Here is a 13,723-nt window from a genome sequence, read left to right as displayed (position 1 = left end):
TAATCTTATTTACTCCAATGATTTTGAATATTTGAATTTCTACCAACTACAACTTTTCAGTTTCTGCTACATGGAAAATGCTGATGCATTAAGATCTTATTGTGGTAAAATTGTAGTTCCAAAATGTGGCTATTTCCCATCAAGTGGAAACTTAAGGTTCTATGCACTCTATTCAGAAAACTGAAAATCTTCATATATTAACTTATTTCCACTTATCTTAAGATCAGAACACTATCTGACAAAGTAAACCATATGTAAAGAGCACACAGTCGTTTTCCTAAATTACTTTCCTTAAAATGAACAAAGGGAGATTCTAGCCAAGATTTTTAAGCATGGATGCTTAAATATAGGCTCTTAGACCTAAATATAGGAGTTTGAATGAATGTCCTCATTTTCAAAATTGCTGAGGTCCTATAAAGTTAGTAAAATGAAAAGAAGTCAATTTTTTAAACGTCAGGCCATGAATTTAGAAGTCTATTCCAAGGTACCCACTTCTCTACATTTTTTCTTATCATGATGTCTTATTCTTGCATTTCAAAACTTCTTATTCTTCATCAGATTTATGATCCGCTTGCTCAAGCATTTGTGGCCCTTTCTTTTCAAATAGCCACTGCCACAGAGTTAAATACAGAAATCTACAATTGAAAAAGGGAGTAGTGAACCAAGACTCACTCTTCCCTTCTGCACTATTCCATAGCTAAATTGTTAGTAATTCAAAAGGCAGCTCCTTGGCTGCTTGGTTACACAGTTCTCTCTCTGTAACAGAGGAATTTTATTTTCTCAGAATATAAAAAGGTCAGTAGCCCAGGGGGTTTATTTCCAAAACCTATACTTTATTAAGGGAAGCTCAACAAGGTAGTACCTTTTATATCTGTAACAAATGGTTACAAGAACTTCAAAAAGGAATTATAAAAGGCAGTTTGGGAAACTTTTTCTCCTAATGCCCATATGACAATCCCTCCCTCATATGGGAAAAATTTTAATGTAAAAATCTTCAGGATTTTTTATACCGTTTCACACCCAGTATTGATGAAGATACTCCCCAAACTACTGGAGAGATCCTGAATACACACTTGCTGCATCACACTCGTGGATCTTCCTCTTTTCTGTTAACTTACAGTAGTACTTTGGGAAGTACCAAGAGATTTCATGGGCAGATTTTTTTAAACATTGCTTTCTCCATTATGCCTCTAATGTTAGGACAGCTAGAAAAAACAAAAAGAAGTGTGTATTATTGATGCATTTATATGGATTGGTGAAACCAGGCCATGCTTTATGGTTTTTGACAGAATAACCTCCCACAAAATAGACTGAAACATTAGAAAACTCAGAAACACTGACAGAGGTTTTGAATTCTCAAATTAACTCCATTAAGGCAAAGTGGTCTCAATGGAATATAGCCATTAGATTATATAAGCTTTAATTACCAGCCAGTGTTGACTTGTGACTCTTACTTGGAAATTACATGACATCCTTTAAATTTAATTTAGATTTTCATTTGGTTTGCCTTATTCTACTTGTTCTAAGAAAAAAAAGGAGCTCATGATTCATACAGCATTCTATAACACAGCTTCATATCCTGTTCTTAAAAATGCTCAGACATACGCTTAACTTTAAGGTTACAAGCAGCCTTCTTAAAGCAAAGAGGCAACTTCTTATTAAAAAGCATTTGTCTGATTGTCTGGTTTTGTTTACATTCCTTACAAAGCTCCCACATTCCTATGCCACTATTGCTGTAGCAGAGGTGGACAGTACAGCTTAAGAAGTAAATATTCCTGAGAAGAAGAGGGACTGACATAGTGGAGGAAATAATAAGGGCACCAACCCAACACTAGCTGGCACAAAAGAGAAGTTCATTTTTTACAGATTGTCATGCTGACCTAACTGCCAGAAACACACTACAATTGTGCAAGTTTGGTACTTTCTTTGTTTCCAAATGAAACATAGTGTTAAGCATGTCTTCAGAAAATATAAGAGCACGTTAAAAACCATTTTAGTTCTTACGCAAGTTCTGACTTACCTGAACAGAGAGAGAAATTATCTTTTCAATATGTAACTATAATTGTGGGCTGTTTCTGTGGCACTCTAAGGTTTACAATTTTCAGAAATGGAGTAAAAAATCATCAATGTAACTTAGTTGCAAAAGAATCAAGGAATGTTATCAGCCACAAGAAACTGCTTTGGTTTTGAAAAGGAAATGCAGGTGGCTTTTTAACATACGACTACAATTACTGCTTCCAAAAGTATTTGCACTTCATTCTGCCTATTTGACCCAATATAAATAATTTTTAGTGTTTAAGACTTCTGGTTTTGGAAAAACTAAAGTTAGGCTACTCTTAGGACACAATGATATAAGATTGGCTTGTGTTAAACTCAGAGATAATTTTTTTTAGCCCTGCACTGGCTTTATAAAATCTGTCATAATTGGGAACTGGATGTGCAAGAAAGGAAAGCAGGAAAGTTGCAGAGTAGGACTGAGTATTCATTCTACAAGCCTCCCTCTGTGCAGCGCTGCCAATGCATATTTATCAGACTGCAAACCCTGCACTATCCCAGCTCTGCTGAGTCTCCTCCTGAGAACAGACTGTCAGTTATGTCAAACTGGGTGTTAAAAGCTGCTGGATTTTGTGGCTGGAGCATACGTTTTCCTAAGACAAAACTGGAATCAAGCTCCTTTATCACTGGGAATGAAACACATTTCTGAACTGTGGTGTTCTTATGTGGAATCAATCACATTACCCCTTTCCTCTCTTTTTCCCACTCTCTGGAACCTGAAGATAGATATGGTTTCTCAAGTGGTCTGAACAAGTAGCTTGCCTAAGTCTCATAATATATATGGTATGACTCAAATCTTGGTGTTTTAGGCCTGTGGAGAGTTGAAATGTTCAATATACAGGATTTTCTGTACATTCATGCAAGAGAGAAGAGACAGCACACTCCATCTACAGAAAATCCTGTAGCTTTTATCCTTAATGACCCAGCACTCCTGCTGTTTTGTGTCTCTATCTAGCACTCTAGCTAAAGTTGGGGGTGTAACAAATATGTTAATGCTCCCTGGGATTAGACTGACATGGCCTCTTTTTCTCAGAGCTTTTCTACTAGAGAAGTAGGGATTTCCTATGGAAGTAGTGAGTTCAGGTATATAGTTTTATATCAAAATGCACACTAAAACATGCCTTAATTACAAACCTGTACAGAAATGCCAAAAGAAGGACATGACATCTTCACAAATTCCATATAGGTTCACTAAAATCAGTGTCTTAAAACAAACAAATAAACAAACCAATTGAGGTGCAGGAGGACAACTGAGGACATTAAGTCTGGCTGCTTTGAGGGGTCAGTTGTTTAATCAGTAGATTGGATTCAGGGTGTATTGAAGGAAAAACAAAATCTCTATGACAGTAGATTTGGAATTTTCTGATTTTTTCTGTTCTTGCAAAACTACATTTGAGATTGAATGTGGTGATCCTGCAAATGGAGGACCAGTAGCCTAATTTAGAGATTAGGATAGCAAACTTCTTGTTAAGCAAACTTCTCCATTGGAAGCACACAGACCTTTCTAATGTGCATTCTGCTTGGCTGATTGGACAATGCCAGCTGGGATGCACTCCCTGGTGCATATTTAGGGTTAGAAGAAGAGACATCTCCATGCCTGTTTTCACTGAGGACCCTCAAGACAGAAGTAAACTGGATGCTGACATCATGAAGCATTGACTATCTGAACCAATCACTTTCAACTCTACTAAATGCACTATCATGACCTGTCTTCATCCTTCATTCCTGTAAGTAAATAGATCCTAGCAACTAAAAGAAGCCTTTCCAATTATCACCATTTCTGAAGCACATACTGGTCTCCAACATAACATTGTCTGCGTGTGGAAACCATGTTCCATGCAAGGAAACTTAGCTCTAAATCAATATTCATCTTAGTTTGTTGTTTCTTTTTGCTTATTCTGCATCCTTCTACACAGCTGCCATTCCAAAGATAAGAGATCCAAGAAAGGAGTGCTACTGAAGCATGGCCATGGAGCCATAGCATCAAATGATGCTTAAGAAGCCTGTGTTTTCTAGAAGAAAAGAAAGAAGGGTATGTAAGAAGCTCTGTCTCTTTTCTGAGAATATCTTCTTTTCTAGCAAACAATTTAATGCCTAGTGAGAAAAGCTAGTTCTAGGCAGAAATGGACTTAGATTTGTCTTTATGTTCTGAGCAAACAAGGGAGATAGGTTATCTTGAATGTACTCAAGTTTCATTAGCTATAGTGGACTTTATCTTGACCACCTCTGCTGAGCTCGACAAATCCTGAGACGAGCAGTAGTGCAGGCCAAAGAACAATATGGTCTTGACAGAGGCAGAATCCATCAGACTTAGAAATACCAATATTAATTTCTTTTTTTGGTTTAATATTTTAATTTATTATTATTAGTGAATAATTTCATTATATGGCAGTATTGTTAATAAATTTTCTAATTGCTCAGAGGATTGCCTTAAGTAAAACAGGGACATTTCCTTTAAGGAAAACAGAGAGAGGTTGTTTAAACCTTTGAGCTGTGAGATTCCTATTATTTACAGAACATTTGGAATCAGAGAGATTAAAGTCTTTGCAAAATGGATGTAAGTACTAGGACAGAAAAAACAGGGAGAAGCAAACCACTAGGCTAACTCATGTCACCACAAAAATGCAATTTCTCTTAGAAACAACAATTAAAATAGAGAAAACCTCCCCACATCCTTGCAATATACAGCCAGTTTACACTGAATAATTCAAACTTCTAACTGGAAATTGATATAGTTTTAACATTTAACAGAATTTTAACGTTCAGAAAAATTCTGCACCAAGAATGACACAGATTGTTACTGTTTTTTTTGCTTTTGTTATGCTTATTTTAGCATTGTTCTTCTGGCCCTACATTCATCTAACATGAACATGTTACTTCTCAAAAGACTTGCAAAGACTGTGTGTTGATAATGGAAGCTGCTCTCATATTTTGATTAAACAGTATTATGGAGTATTTTTTCATACTGGACAAGGCAAGCATTTATATTATTTTAGGAAGTTTTCCAAAAATGATAAAATGGTGTACTAAAACCACTGTCAGGGAGTGACTACCAAGGCTTCCAGCAGGAGACTGGAGGCAAACATAAGGAGCAAAGTGTGGGACTGGAAAGCCCTACTCATGCTAGATGCAAGAAGATATTATCACCATATGACATGAACAAGAATCATTCATTCTTGCACAAAACTGCCTTTCAAGTAAAACAGCATATTGAAACTACCTCCTCAGTAAGTTGTTTGTACTGTAAGCATATTTTACTAGTCTATTTGTCCTGTTTGAGTCAAACAGTCTGATCACTTCCCTCATTTTAATCCACTTTCTGCAACATTTTTGGAAAGCATCTCTGAGAGACATTTCTAAACTGGACAATGGATATACACATACACCCACACACAGTTTAATGTGAATTCTCTTTTTCTGGAGCTGCTGTCTATTAAGGGAATTGGTTATTTTGTTTTCATTGTACATTTATGCCTCTTAACTTTGGGAGCTAACTGTGCTAAAACCAGGTTGCAAAACCTTCTGAGGGGCCATTCCAAAGCTGGAATAAACCATCTGGATTTAATGAAATAGTGTATATGCTGACTGTAACAGCATGTTTATTTCAAAAACGAATGTCAAAACTGGACGGTGGGATAGTCAAGCAACCAGTGTGAATTCATCATCTACACCTGTGCCATAAACTGATACCAGAAATAGGCTAAATGAATACAACACTGTTATTACCATTACCATTATTTTACAGCATTCAAGAGTGTGAAGATACTTTACACTGAAGATAGATATTTTCCCTGTTCCCGCAATGCAACAGGGGTAGCAGGTGGATCTCTGATCCCTCTTATTCACTTAAGAAATCTTCACACAGGTGAAATCTAAATCTAATCTGGTCATAAATTAAATGCTTCATTCCTTAAAAAGAGAAAGAAACCAGGGAAGGGAATCTGACCTTCTTTTGAAGTAAGAGAGTAACCCTAGAAAAAGCTCCCCTAGTCATAATCAGATATACAATATCCATGAAAAGAAAGCTACCTTTACCTGTGAAACAAGACAGACTTGACGAGAGTGACAACATCCCGACTGGCGTTGTACCCTGCACAGACAATGGCAACGTGGATAGTCTGTGGGAGAAAAGGAACAAAAAGAACAAAAGTTAAAGCCTGCTCCTGTGTTTGTCACTCGTTAAGGAGAGCACACACACTCACTGCTGTTGTTTAGTGCTGCAATTGTTAGGGATTTGAGTGGGTGTTTTGCAGCTGTTTGCAACCCACTTGAGGCAGTTTGCTAAAAACATCTTAATTGAGTTACAGCACCATCATCATTCCAAAGTCATTACTATGCCTACATTACATCAGATGTTTGAACAGAATTGCATTCATTAGCTAAGACATACGTGTGCATGTGTGTACACATGCCCTCCCCAAGTAAGCACCACACAAAGTCCTGAGTGTGCAAACATACAGACATTTTTAATCTTCTGAACTAAAGTTTAAAATTATGTCTGACAATCAGAAGCAGGTATGAGTCCAGAAAATTTGCATTATTTCTGTCTTATGCACAGCCTGTATGGAGAGGGTGAGGAAGCTTTTATGGATGAACATGACAGCAACTCTTGGTTTGCCAGGGCTGGATGCATCCCAGTGATGTGATGGCACACAGGCTGTGAAGGCAAGTGGCCACCTCCCTGCCCGTGACTACCAGTATGGGCTGTTCTTGCAGGGTTAATGTGAAGTTAACACAACCCCCACAAATATATTCTCTCCACCTCATGCCACTGGTAAATTATCACTCATTCCGTGCCTTTTTACCCACCTTTTAACATGAGGCAGAGGTTTCCTCATCTCTTCGGGTGGAAAGGGAAAATTGAAAAGGCGCTACGAGTCATTATTTAGCCAGTAAGTACTAATCTGAAAAATGCTATTACGTTACTCTGCTCTGCTTTTAAAAATTAGCCATTTCTGCTCCCTAGGGACAAAAGAAAAATTAATCCTACCAAGTTTTGACACCAGGTTCTATGATCTTCTGTCTCTTAGTGGTCACAGAAATGAAGCACAGTTCACCATGCTGTCAGCACAAAGCTGCCATTGGGGACACAGCTGTGAAACTGCAGGGAAGCCTCATTTGGCTTCCATTTGAAGCTTGGTTAGCTGGTTTCTCACATGCACAGCTCTCATTTTCCACAGAATGCCCACTATGCTGAGAACAGATGAGGAATTCTGCCTCCTCAGATAGTCACAGATTCCCAAAGCCTGGCTCGTAACAGAGGCACATTTACACAAGAAGTGCCATGTGTTGGGCACATCTGAAGAGCCCACAGCCCCATCCATTAAGATTGCCTGGTCCAAGGCTCAGTTTGAATCATACAACTGCCAAGTGCCTGTGCCACTGTACAATGTCCACATGAACATCACAGCTGCCTCCAGCCCTACTGTGCTTCCCAAACTCAGGCATATTTAACATCTGATGTTTTAAGAGGACTTGAATTAATAAGACAACTGTCTGTCCAGAGAGGTGTGAGAAAGAAAAGATACTGCAGTACATTTTGGCAATAGCTCTGTGAGGCATTAGCCCTTTAAAATTATGTTAAAGTCAATGGGAGCCCAGCATGCTCAACACTTGGCAAAAATTGATTGTGTTTCTCTCCTGTGATAAGAGGGGAGAGCAGAGGCTGCTTATTAACGACTGTTATTGCAGCAGGAATATGTACTGTATCATCAGCATGGGCTGCCATGGGTGCACTGATTCCTGATCCTACACATACTGCCTCCTCCCTGATTGTCACCTGGTCCTTCTCAGGCTTTTGGAACACCTAAGATGCTTCCCCTCAGTGCCAATTAAAATCAAGTTAATTGAGAACAGTTTCACCCTTGCTTTAAACACTTCACTGAAGGCACTAGACCAGAGACAAACATTTTAGGGGTTTTCACAGAATAACACTGTCATATACTGTCAACATTGTTTTATACTATCTACATTTGCTAGAAAAGCTCTCCTCAAAGCCACTGTCTCTACCTTACAACTGCCCTGCAAATCAGAATTTATTCAGTCAAGTGCTTGCCCACATCTGTTCTCCTTTTACTAGATCAGTTTGTTTCAGAATTGAAAGCATGCATTCCTCGCTGTCTTCTAGTAGCTGCTGTTGCCTTGGATGCTGCTTCAGCCAGGACACAGTGAGAGCAGCACTTTTAACTCTTCTGAATGTTCTTTTCCAGCTCAGAGACGCAGGCATCCGTGTACCTTCTGCTCAGGCTCTCTGTGGCGCTTGATATTACATATCACTTCTATTCCTGCCTGCAATCAGTTAAACAAAAGAGCAATAATCCTCAAAGAGAACAGAAATCAAGACCTTTTCTTTCCAAGTTTTTTTTTTTTCCTGCAGCATGCTGCAAGACAGTCTATTCCTCTCCTTTCCCTGATTCACTTTCCTCTCTCTCTCTCTCATTGTTTAACTGTTAAACAAAGACAGTAGAAAAACAGATAAGCCAAAATGAAGTAATCAACCTGAACTGTCTGCAGATGTTTGCATCCCAAGGGGAAAACCATTTTTTTCTGTTTTTTCCATGCTTGTTCCAAACGCATGTTTGGATTGAGAGCAGCTGGCTGTACCCGGATTCTGGCAAGATATGGCTGAAATAAGCATTTGAAAGAACTTGCACCCTCCTGAGCATACTACTGCAAGCATCACCTCTCAGATTTTGAAAATAGTCACCTCTCTCAAACTACTTTTTTTCCATCTCCAGATGGCTGGAGGAGCATATCCCCAATCCCACCACAACTGGTCACTGTGATTCACACAACCTCCAGACTCAATGACTGCATCTAACACCAAGGACTAAAGCCACATGACCAAAGAATGCTCCAACTTCTACTACAAGTGTCAGCCTGCCTGTTTGGCTCAACATGTCCCACCAAACTTCTCACACCAGGACTCCGCATGCTACACCTGCCCCTCTACTGTTGGCATTCCATGGTAGTTTTGGATAATACTAGTCACACTCTAACCTAGATATTCAGTTTGAGCATTCAAACTGTCCATCCTCCTACAATGCTCTCTTTAAAGTGAGTGATAGATTTTTACCACTTGCTGCAAGAGTCTGGACTCAGGTCATTCACTGGAGATGCTTCTGGAAAATGTAACTCATTGCAGCAACAAATGATATGACAATACACCTGCTTTCCAGAGTCAATTAATTCTTCCTCTGTTTGTACACAGAGATATGAATAGGCAATCAAAACACTGTGGAAGTTCATTACAACATTCTCCCTACAGGCTGAGGATCAGGGACACCAACTGAACTATGTTTAATTGAAAATAGTTTAGGAAGCACTCGGGTCTAGGTGCTTCAAGGCAGTTTAGGAAGCTAAGCTTCTTCAGGAAAGGGAGTTTAAGTCACACCAAGGTGCATGCTAACATAGTACAGAAATTCTGCACTTACTTCAGCCACTACAGACCAGGAGAAACTGTTTCTAAATGCAGTATTTCATGTTCTGGGATAATATTAATGTGAAGAAAATATCCAAAACCACACAAAGAACTGGGCCTTAGATCCATACTGATGAGGAATACACAGTGCCTAGATAAGCATATGTAATAATTTTTCCTCCTTGGGCTACTTTTTGGAATGATGAAATAATGAGTTTTAAAAACCCGTATTAGTCCTTATAGTTAAAAATAATCTTTGGTAAGCCATTTCATACCTCAGTAATTTTCCAGTAGGCTTTCACTGTGGATATTTAATCCTTCGTAAGTAATTGCTGAATGTGATTAAGAGATATTACAAGTATATAACAAAATGCTTGTGTTTGGTTTTTTTCCAGAGGCAGATAACATCTGCTTTACATGTGTTACACTGCTGATGTTGCTGAGGATCTGTGGAGCACTACACACTTAACCTTACTGAACAACACTGTTGAAAACAAGAACAATACAGATATGCCTCTAAAAATGCTTCAGATGTTAAGTATCTTGCTACGTCACTAAATGCTATACTGCTAAATATCAATTTCCTAATATATAATCTATTTCAAAAATATTTATAAATGCAGACTTAATTCAAGTAAATGCTCAGTTTAGGGAGGCACAAGCTGGAAAGATATTGGGATAACACTGTAAGAAAGAGGCACACAATTTTGTTAGCTTTCATTGGCATTACGCTCTCCTTCTGAAGCCTGTTGTTAGTGCTGACATGTGTGTAAGGACTATGCTGACTTTTATTTCCAAGGTTTGTCTTCAAATTGTCTACTACGGGGAAGGCATGACAGGCATCTGCTCACTCCAGAGAAAAGCCTGAGCTGGTCCATTTTACAATATCAGAAGAGCTCGCCTGTGATGCAACAAAGTAGGAAGCTGTGGCTGGAATGCAACAAACCCACAGCTATTTGATACAGATCACAATTAATATCACATAGATTATGCTTTATCAGAGATTTAATGTTCATTCATTGTAACTGCATTTTCAAACGTTTTAATCGCTATTAAAGACTATATCCCAAATTAGACTGTGAAATGTTATCACCAGTAATCTCTAAGAACAGACTCAATGAAATGAACAACCTATTCCTAACACTCAGTCTCCCCCAGAGCAAGAGTCTTAAGAACCCTTGTTTCTCACTATCAAATTTGTTGATTCTTACTGTGATATATTCCAGGGTCAGAAGCTAAAAAAATTCTGTTTACACATATGAAACAGAAAAAAAAAAAACCCCAGAGAATGAAAGGCATCGAGATGCCCCTCTCACAAACACAGGACAAGAATCTACACTAACAGGATAAATTATGGTAAATCTGATAATAGGGAAGTTTAATCTTAACTTCCATTGCTGTAACTGAGTTATAGAGTGAATTCCTCAAGAAAAGAGTAAGAAGTTATTTTGAGATCAAAATAGTGTGTGGTGAGATAGGGGAATGGCAAATAATGTGAGATTTCATATTTTATATAAGCATTGCCTCCAGCAGAGTGCTAAACCCCACTGAGCAAGTAAACTCATTGGCAAAACATATTATAAACTGTAAGGCCACTTAAGCTATCCCTACTTTAAGCTACTATTTTTGTGTCCTAGATTGATTGGTACATTGAACAGCCAAGAACTGCGATGCAGCTCATCACTCCTTGATATAATAATAAGGGAAAAGTGAGGTTTGCTGATTGATGGTCTGATTAAAAGAAATGACAAAAAATCTCACAGTGAGGAAAATCAGACCCTTGTTATCTGGAGGAGGGAAAATGAAAAACAAAAACCTCCTTCTCCCTCTCCTTACAATAATGTTGCTTCATTTTTTCTACACTGATGGACAAAGATATCCAACTGGAAAGCAGTAATTCATTTTCAAACTGTATTTGGTATCTTCCCATTGGATAGAATTTATCAGAAGAGATAATTAGGATTTCTTTTTCCTCTCGCACTAATTTTCTTTCAACTTTTATCTTCCAAGTGGCAGCAAGAAAGATAAAAGGTGATATGGTATTACCCTCTCTGTAGAAATAAATGGAGGAAATTATTTTTGAAAACTTTATCAGCTGGGATTGGCACAAGGCTTTTAAGTGAGACTTTCTGGTTTGGATCTATCCATATTTGTACTTGTTATCATTCAGACATCTGACAACTAAGTATCTGGATGACATCCACAGAAGTACTGACATAAAATGGGGAAAACCAAACCAAACCAACCACACCAAAACTGTGTTAGAAGCAGATCACCAGTTCCCTGCAGCCAAGCACACCGCTTGTGCACGGCTCACACAAAGCACCTGCTCCCACACTAACATCCAGATACACTCCTGAAAGTGAGTCAAAAGCACAGGCTGGATCCATGAGCCACAATTTAATTAATCATAAACCCTGAACCTCTTCAATATAGGCACAGAAACAAAGAACTAAGGCTTTTCTAAGCACTCTGGAGTCATTATTATTTAAAATACAGGGATCAGTTCACCACAGGTTTTTATCAGCAGAGATGCAGTGAAGTCAGCTAGAAAAAGGCTTTGATTTTTATATCAGGTTTGGGGACACAAGAACGAAAAAGACAAAAAGCTGTGATGAAATAATAAGTCAGAAGATATTCTGATGATTAAACGTGCTAAAGATTTTTTTTAAAAAGCATAATAAAAGAAATTATCTGAAAAGCTGCACGCAGCAGACCTTTAAGAGTCTGGTTTTGGAGGAAAGGGCTTCAGAGGAAGGAGACAGGGGTTTGCAATGTCCTTAAAGGATCACATCCACCAAGCTTTGTTTCTGGCGGGTTCCTTTGGCGTATTTACCTCACACTTTTCCACCACCGGCTGCTGGCCGCACTCAGAGCTGTTCCCCGCCACGATGCCAGCCCGCAGGCTCTCGCTGTCGCCCGTGCCCTCCTCCATGGAGTATGTTTTGGAGTGGTTGGCGCGGTGGTGCGCTGGGCCTCGGCCCTGCGCCAGGCTGAGCTGCCTGCGCAGCACGCGGTTCTCCTCCTCCACCTCCCGCACGCGCACCTCCAGGCTCTCGCGCTCCCGCTGGCTCGACGCCGTGTACCGAGGGCTGTGGGGCTGCGACTCCAGCGGGGACAGCGACACCGGCTTCCCATCTGCACCACAAGGAAACAGAGCACTTCTGTCAGAACACACCAGAAGCTGCATCCTCCTCCTTTAGTGTCCGTGTTGTGAGGCAGAGATGCGCTCCAAACACAGCCGTGTTTTACGCAGACTTGGCACTTCAGGCCGTGCTTAAGTAAACTCGGTAAAACGCGGTAAACTCGGACAAACGCTGAACTCTACGAGCTACAGCTCCTACTAATTGTCAAACCTCATCAAAAGATAAGCATGCATTTCTTTGTTCTCATAGGGCTGCCTGCCAGTCTCTAGTCTGGGAAGACAGTCAAGAACATGAGGATTTAATTCAAAGACAATTAATATACAGTTAAATATATTTTAGAAATGTATGCGAGATGAAATAGTTTTCCTATTCCCACTTCCTCCACAGTCAAATGACAGCATTTTGGCAACCATTTTGTGCCTAACAGTAGCCCCAGCTGATTCACATGTGAGGAACAGATGGGTTCTATTCAGCAACATAGTATTATGTGCTTGCTGAGAAATCAGAGGTTCAGGACAGAAATGTTCAATACATATGTGGGCCAAATTCTGGAAAATATTTTGGCTTAAAAAGAGTCAGTGGAATTCTGAAAAAAAGTAAAAAAGGTTCAATTCAACACTTTCAACTGAAACTGCTCAAAAACGTTCAATCAAAATCAAATTGAAGTGAAGCAAAAGACAATGAGAGTTATCTACGTAATTAGCAAAAAATGCCTTTGCAGCAATGATATGTGAGTACCTTATACTAAAGTGTTTCTCTGATATAACTTTCTACATGCATTGAATAACAGAATTATATAATTATAAGCTTGAAAAAAACCTCTAAGGTCATTGAGTCCAACTGTTAGTCCAGCACCAACATGTTCACCATTAAACCATGTCCATATCCACATCCATGTTATTGAACACTTCCAGGGATTGTGATTATACCATTTGCCTGAACAGCCTAGTCCAATGCCTGACCACCTTTGCCATTAAGTCATTTTTTCTAATATTCAACAAAATTTCCTGTGGCACAACTTGAAGTCATTTAATCTCATCCTGTCACTTGTTGCCTGTAAGAAGAGGACAACACTCACCAGGCTACACTCCTTTCAGGCAGT

At 39.1% G+C, this 13,723-nt stretch overlaps 1 protein-coding gene across 1 annotated transcript in view; it reads right to left on the bottom strand.

The window, feature by feature from the left end:
* Positions 1-13,723, bottom strand: part of LARGE1 (LARGE xylosyl- and glucuronyltransferase 1) — a 280,855-nt gene that overhangs the window by 138,415 nt on the left and 128,717 nt on the right. Inside the window, exons 3-4 of the mRNA XM_015628279.2 lie at positions 12,312-12,613; positions 6,091-6,173 (exon numbers count right to left, since the gene is read on the bottom strand). Coding sequence (XP_015483765.1) covers positions 6,091-6,173; positions 12,312-12,613 — 385 coding nt within the window. The remainder of the gene's footprint in view (positions 1-6,090; positions 6,174-12,311; positions 12,614-13,723) is intronic.

This window comes from Parus major, chromosome 1A (assembly GCF_001522545.3).
Source record: "Parus major isolate Abel chromosome 1A, Parus_major1.1, whole genome shotgun sequence".
Lineage (NCBI taxonomy): Eukaryota > Metazoa > Chordata > Aves > Passeriformes > Paridae > Parus > Parus major.
Note: the sequence above shows the minus strand (reverse complement) of the source record. Positions and strands in the feature narration are given on the sequence as shown.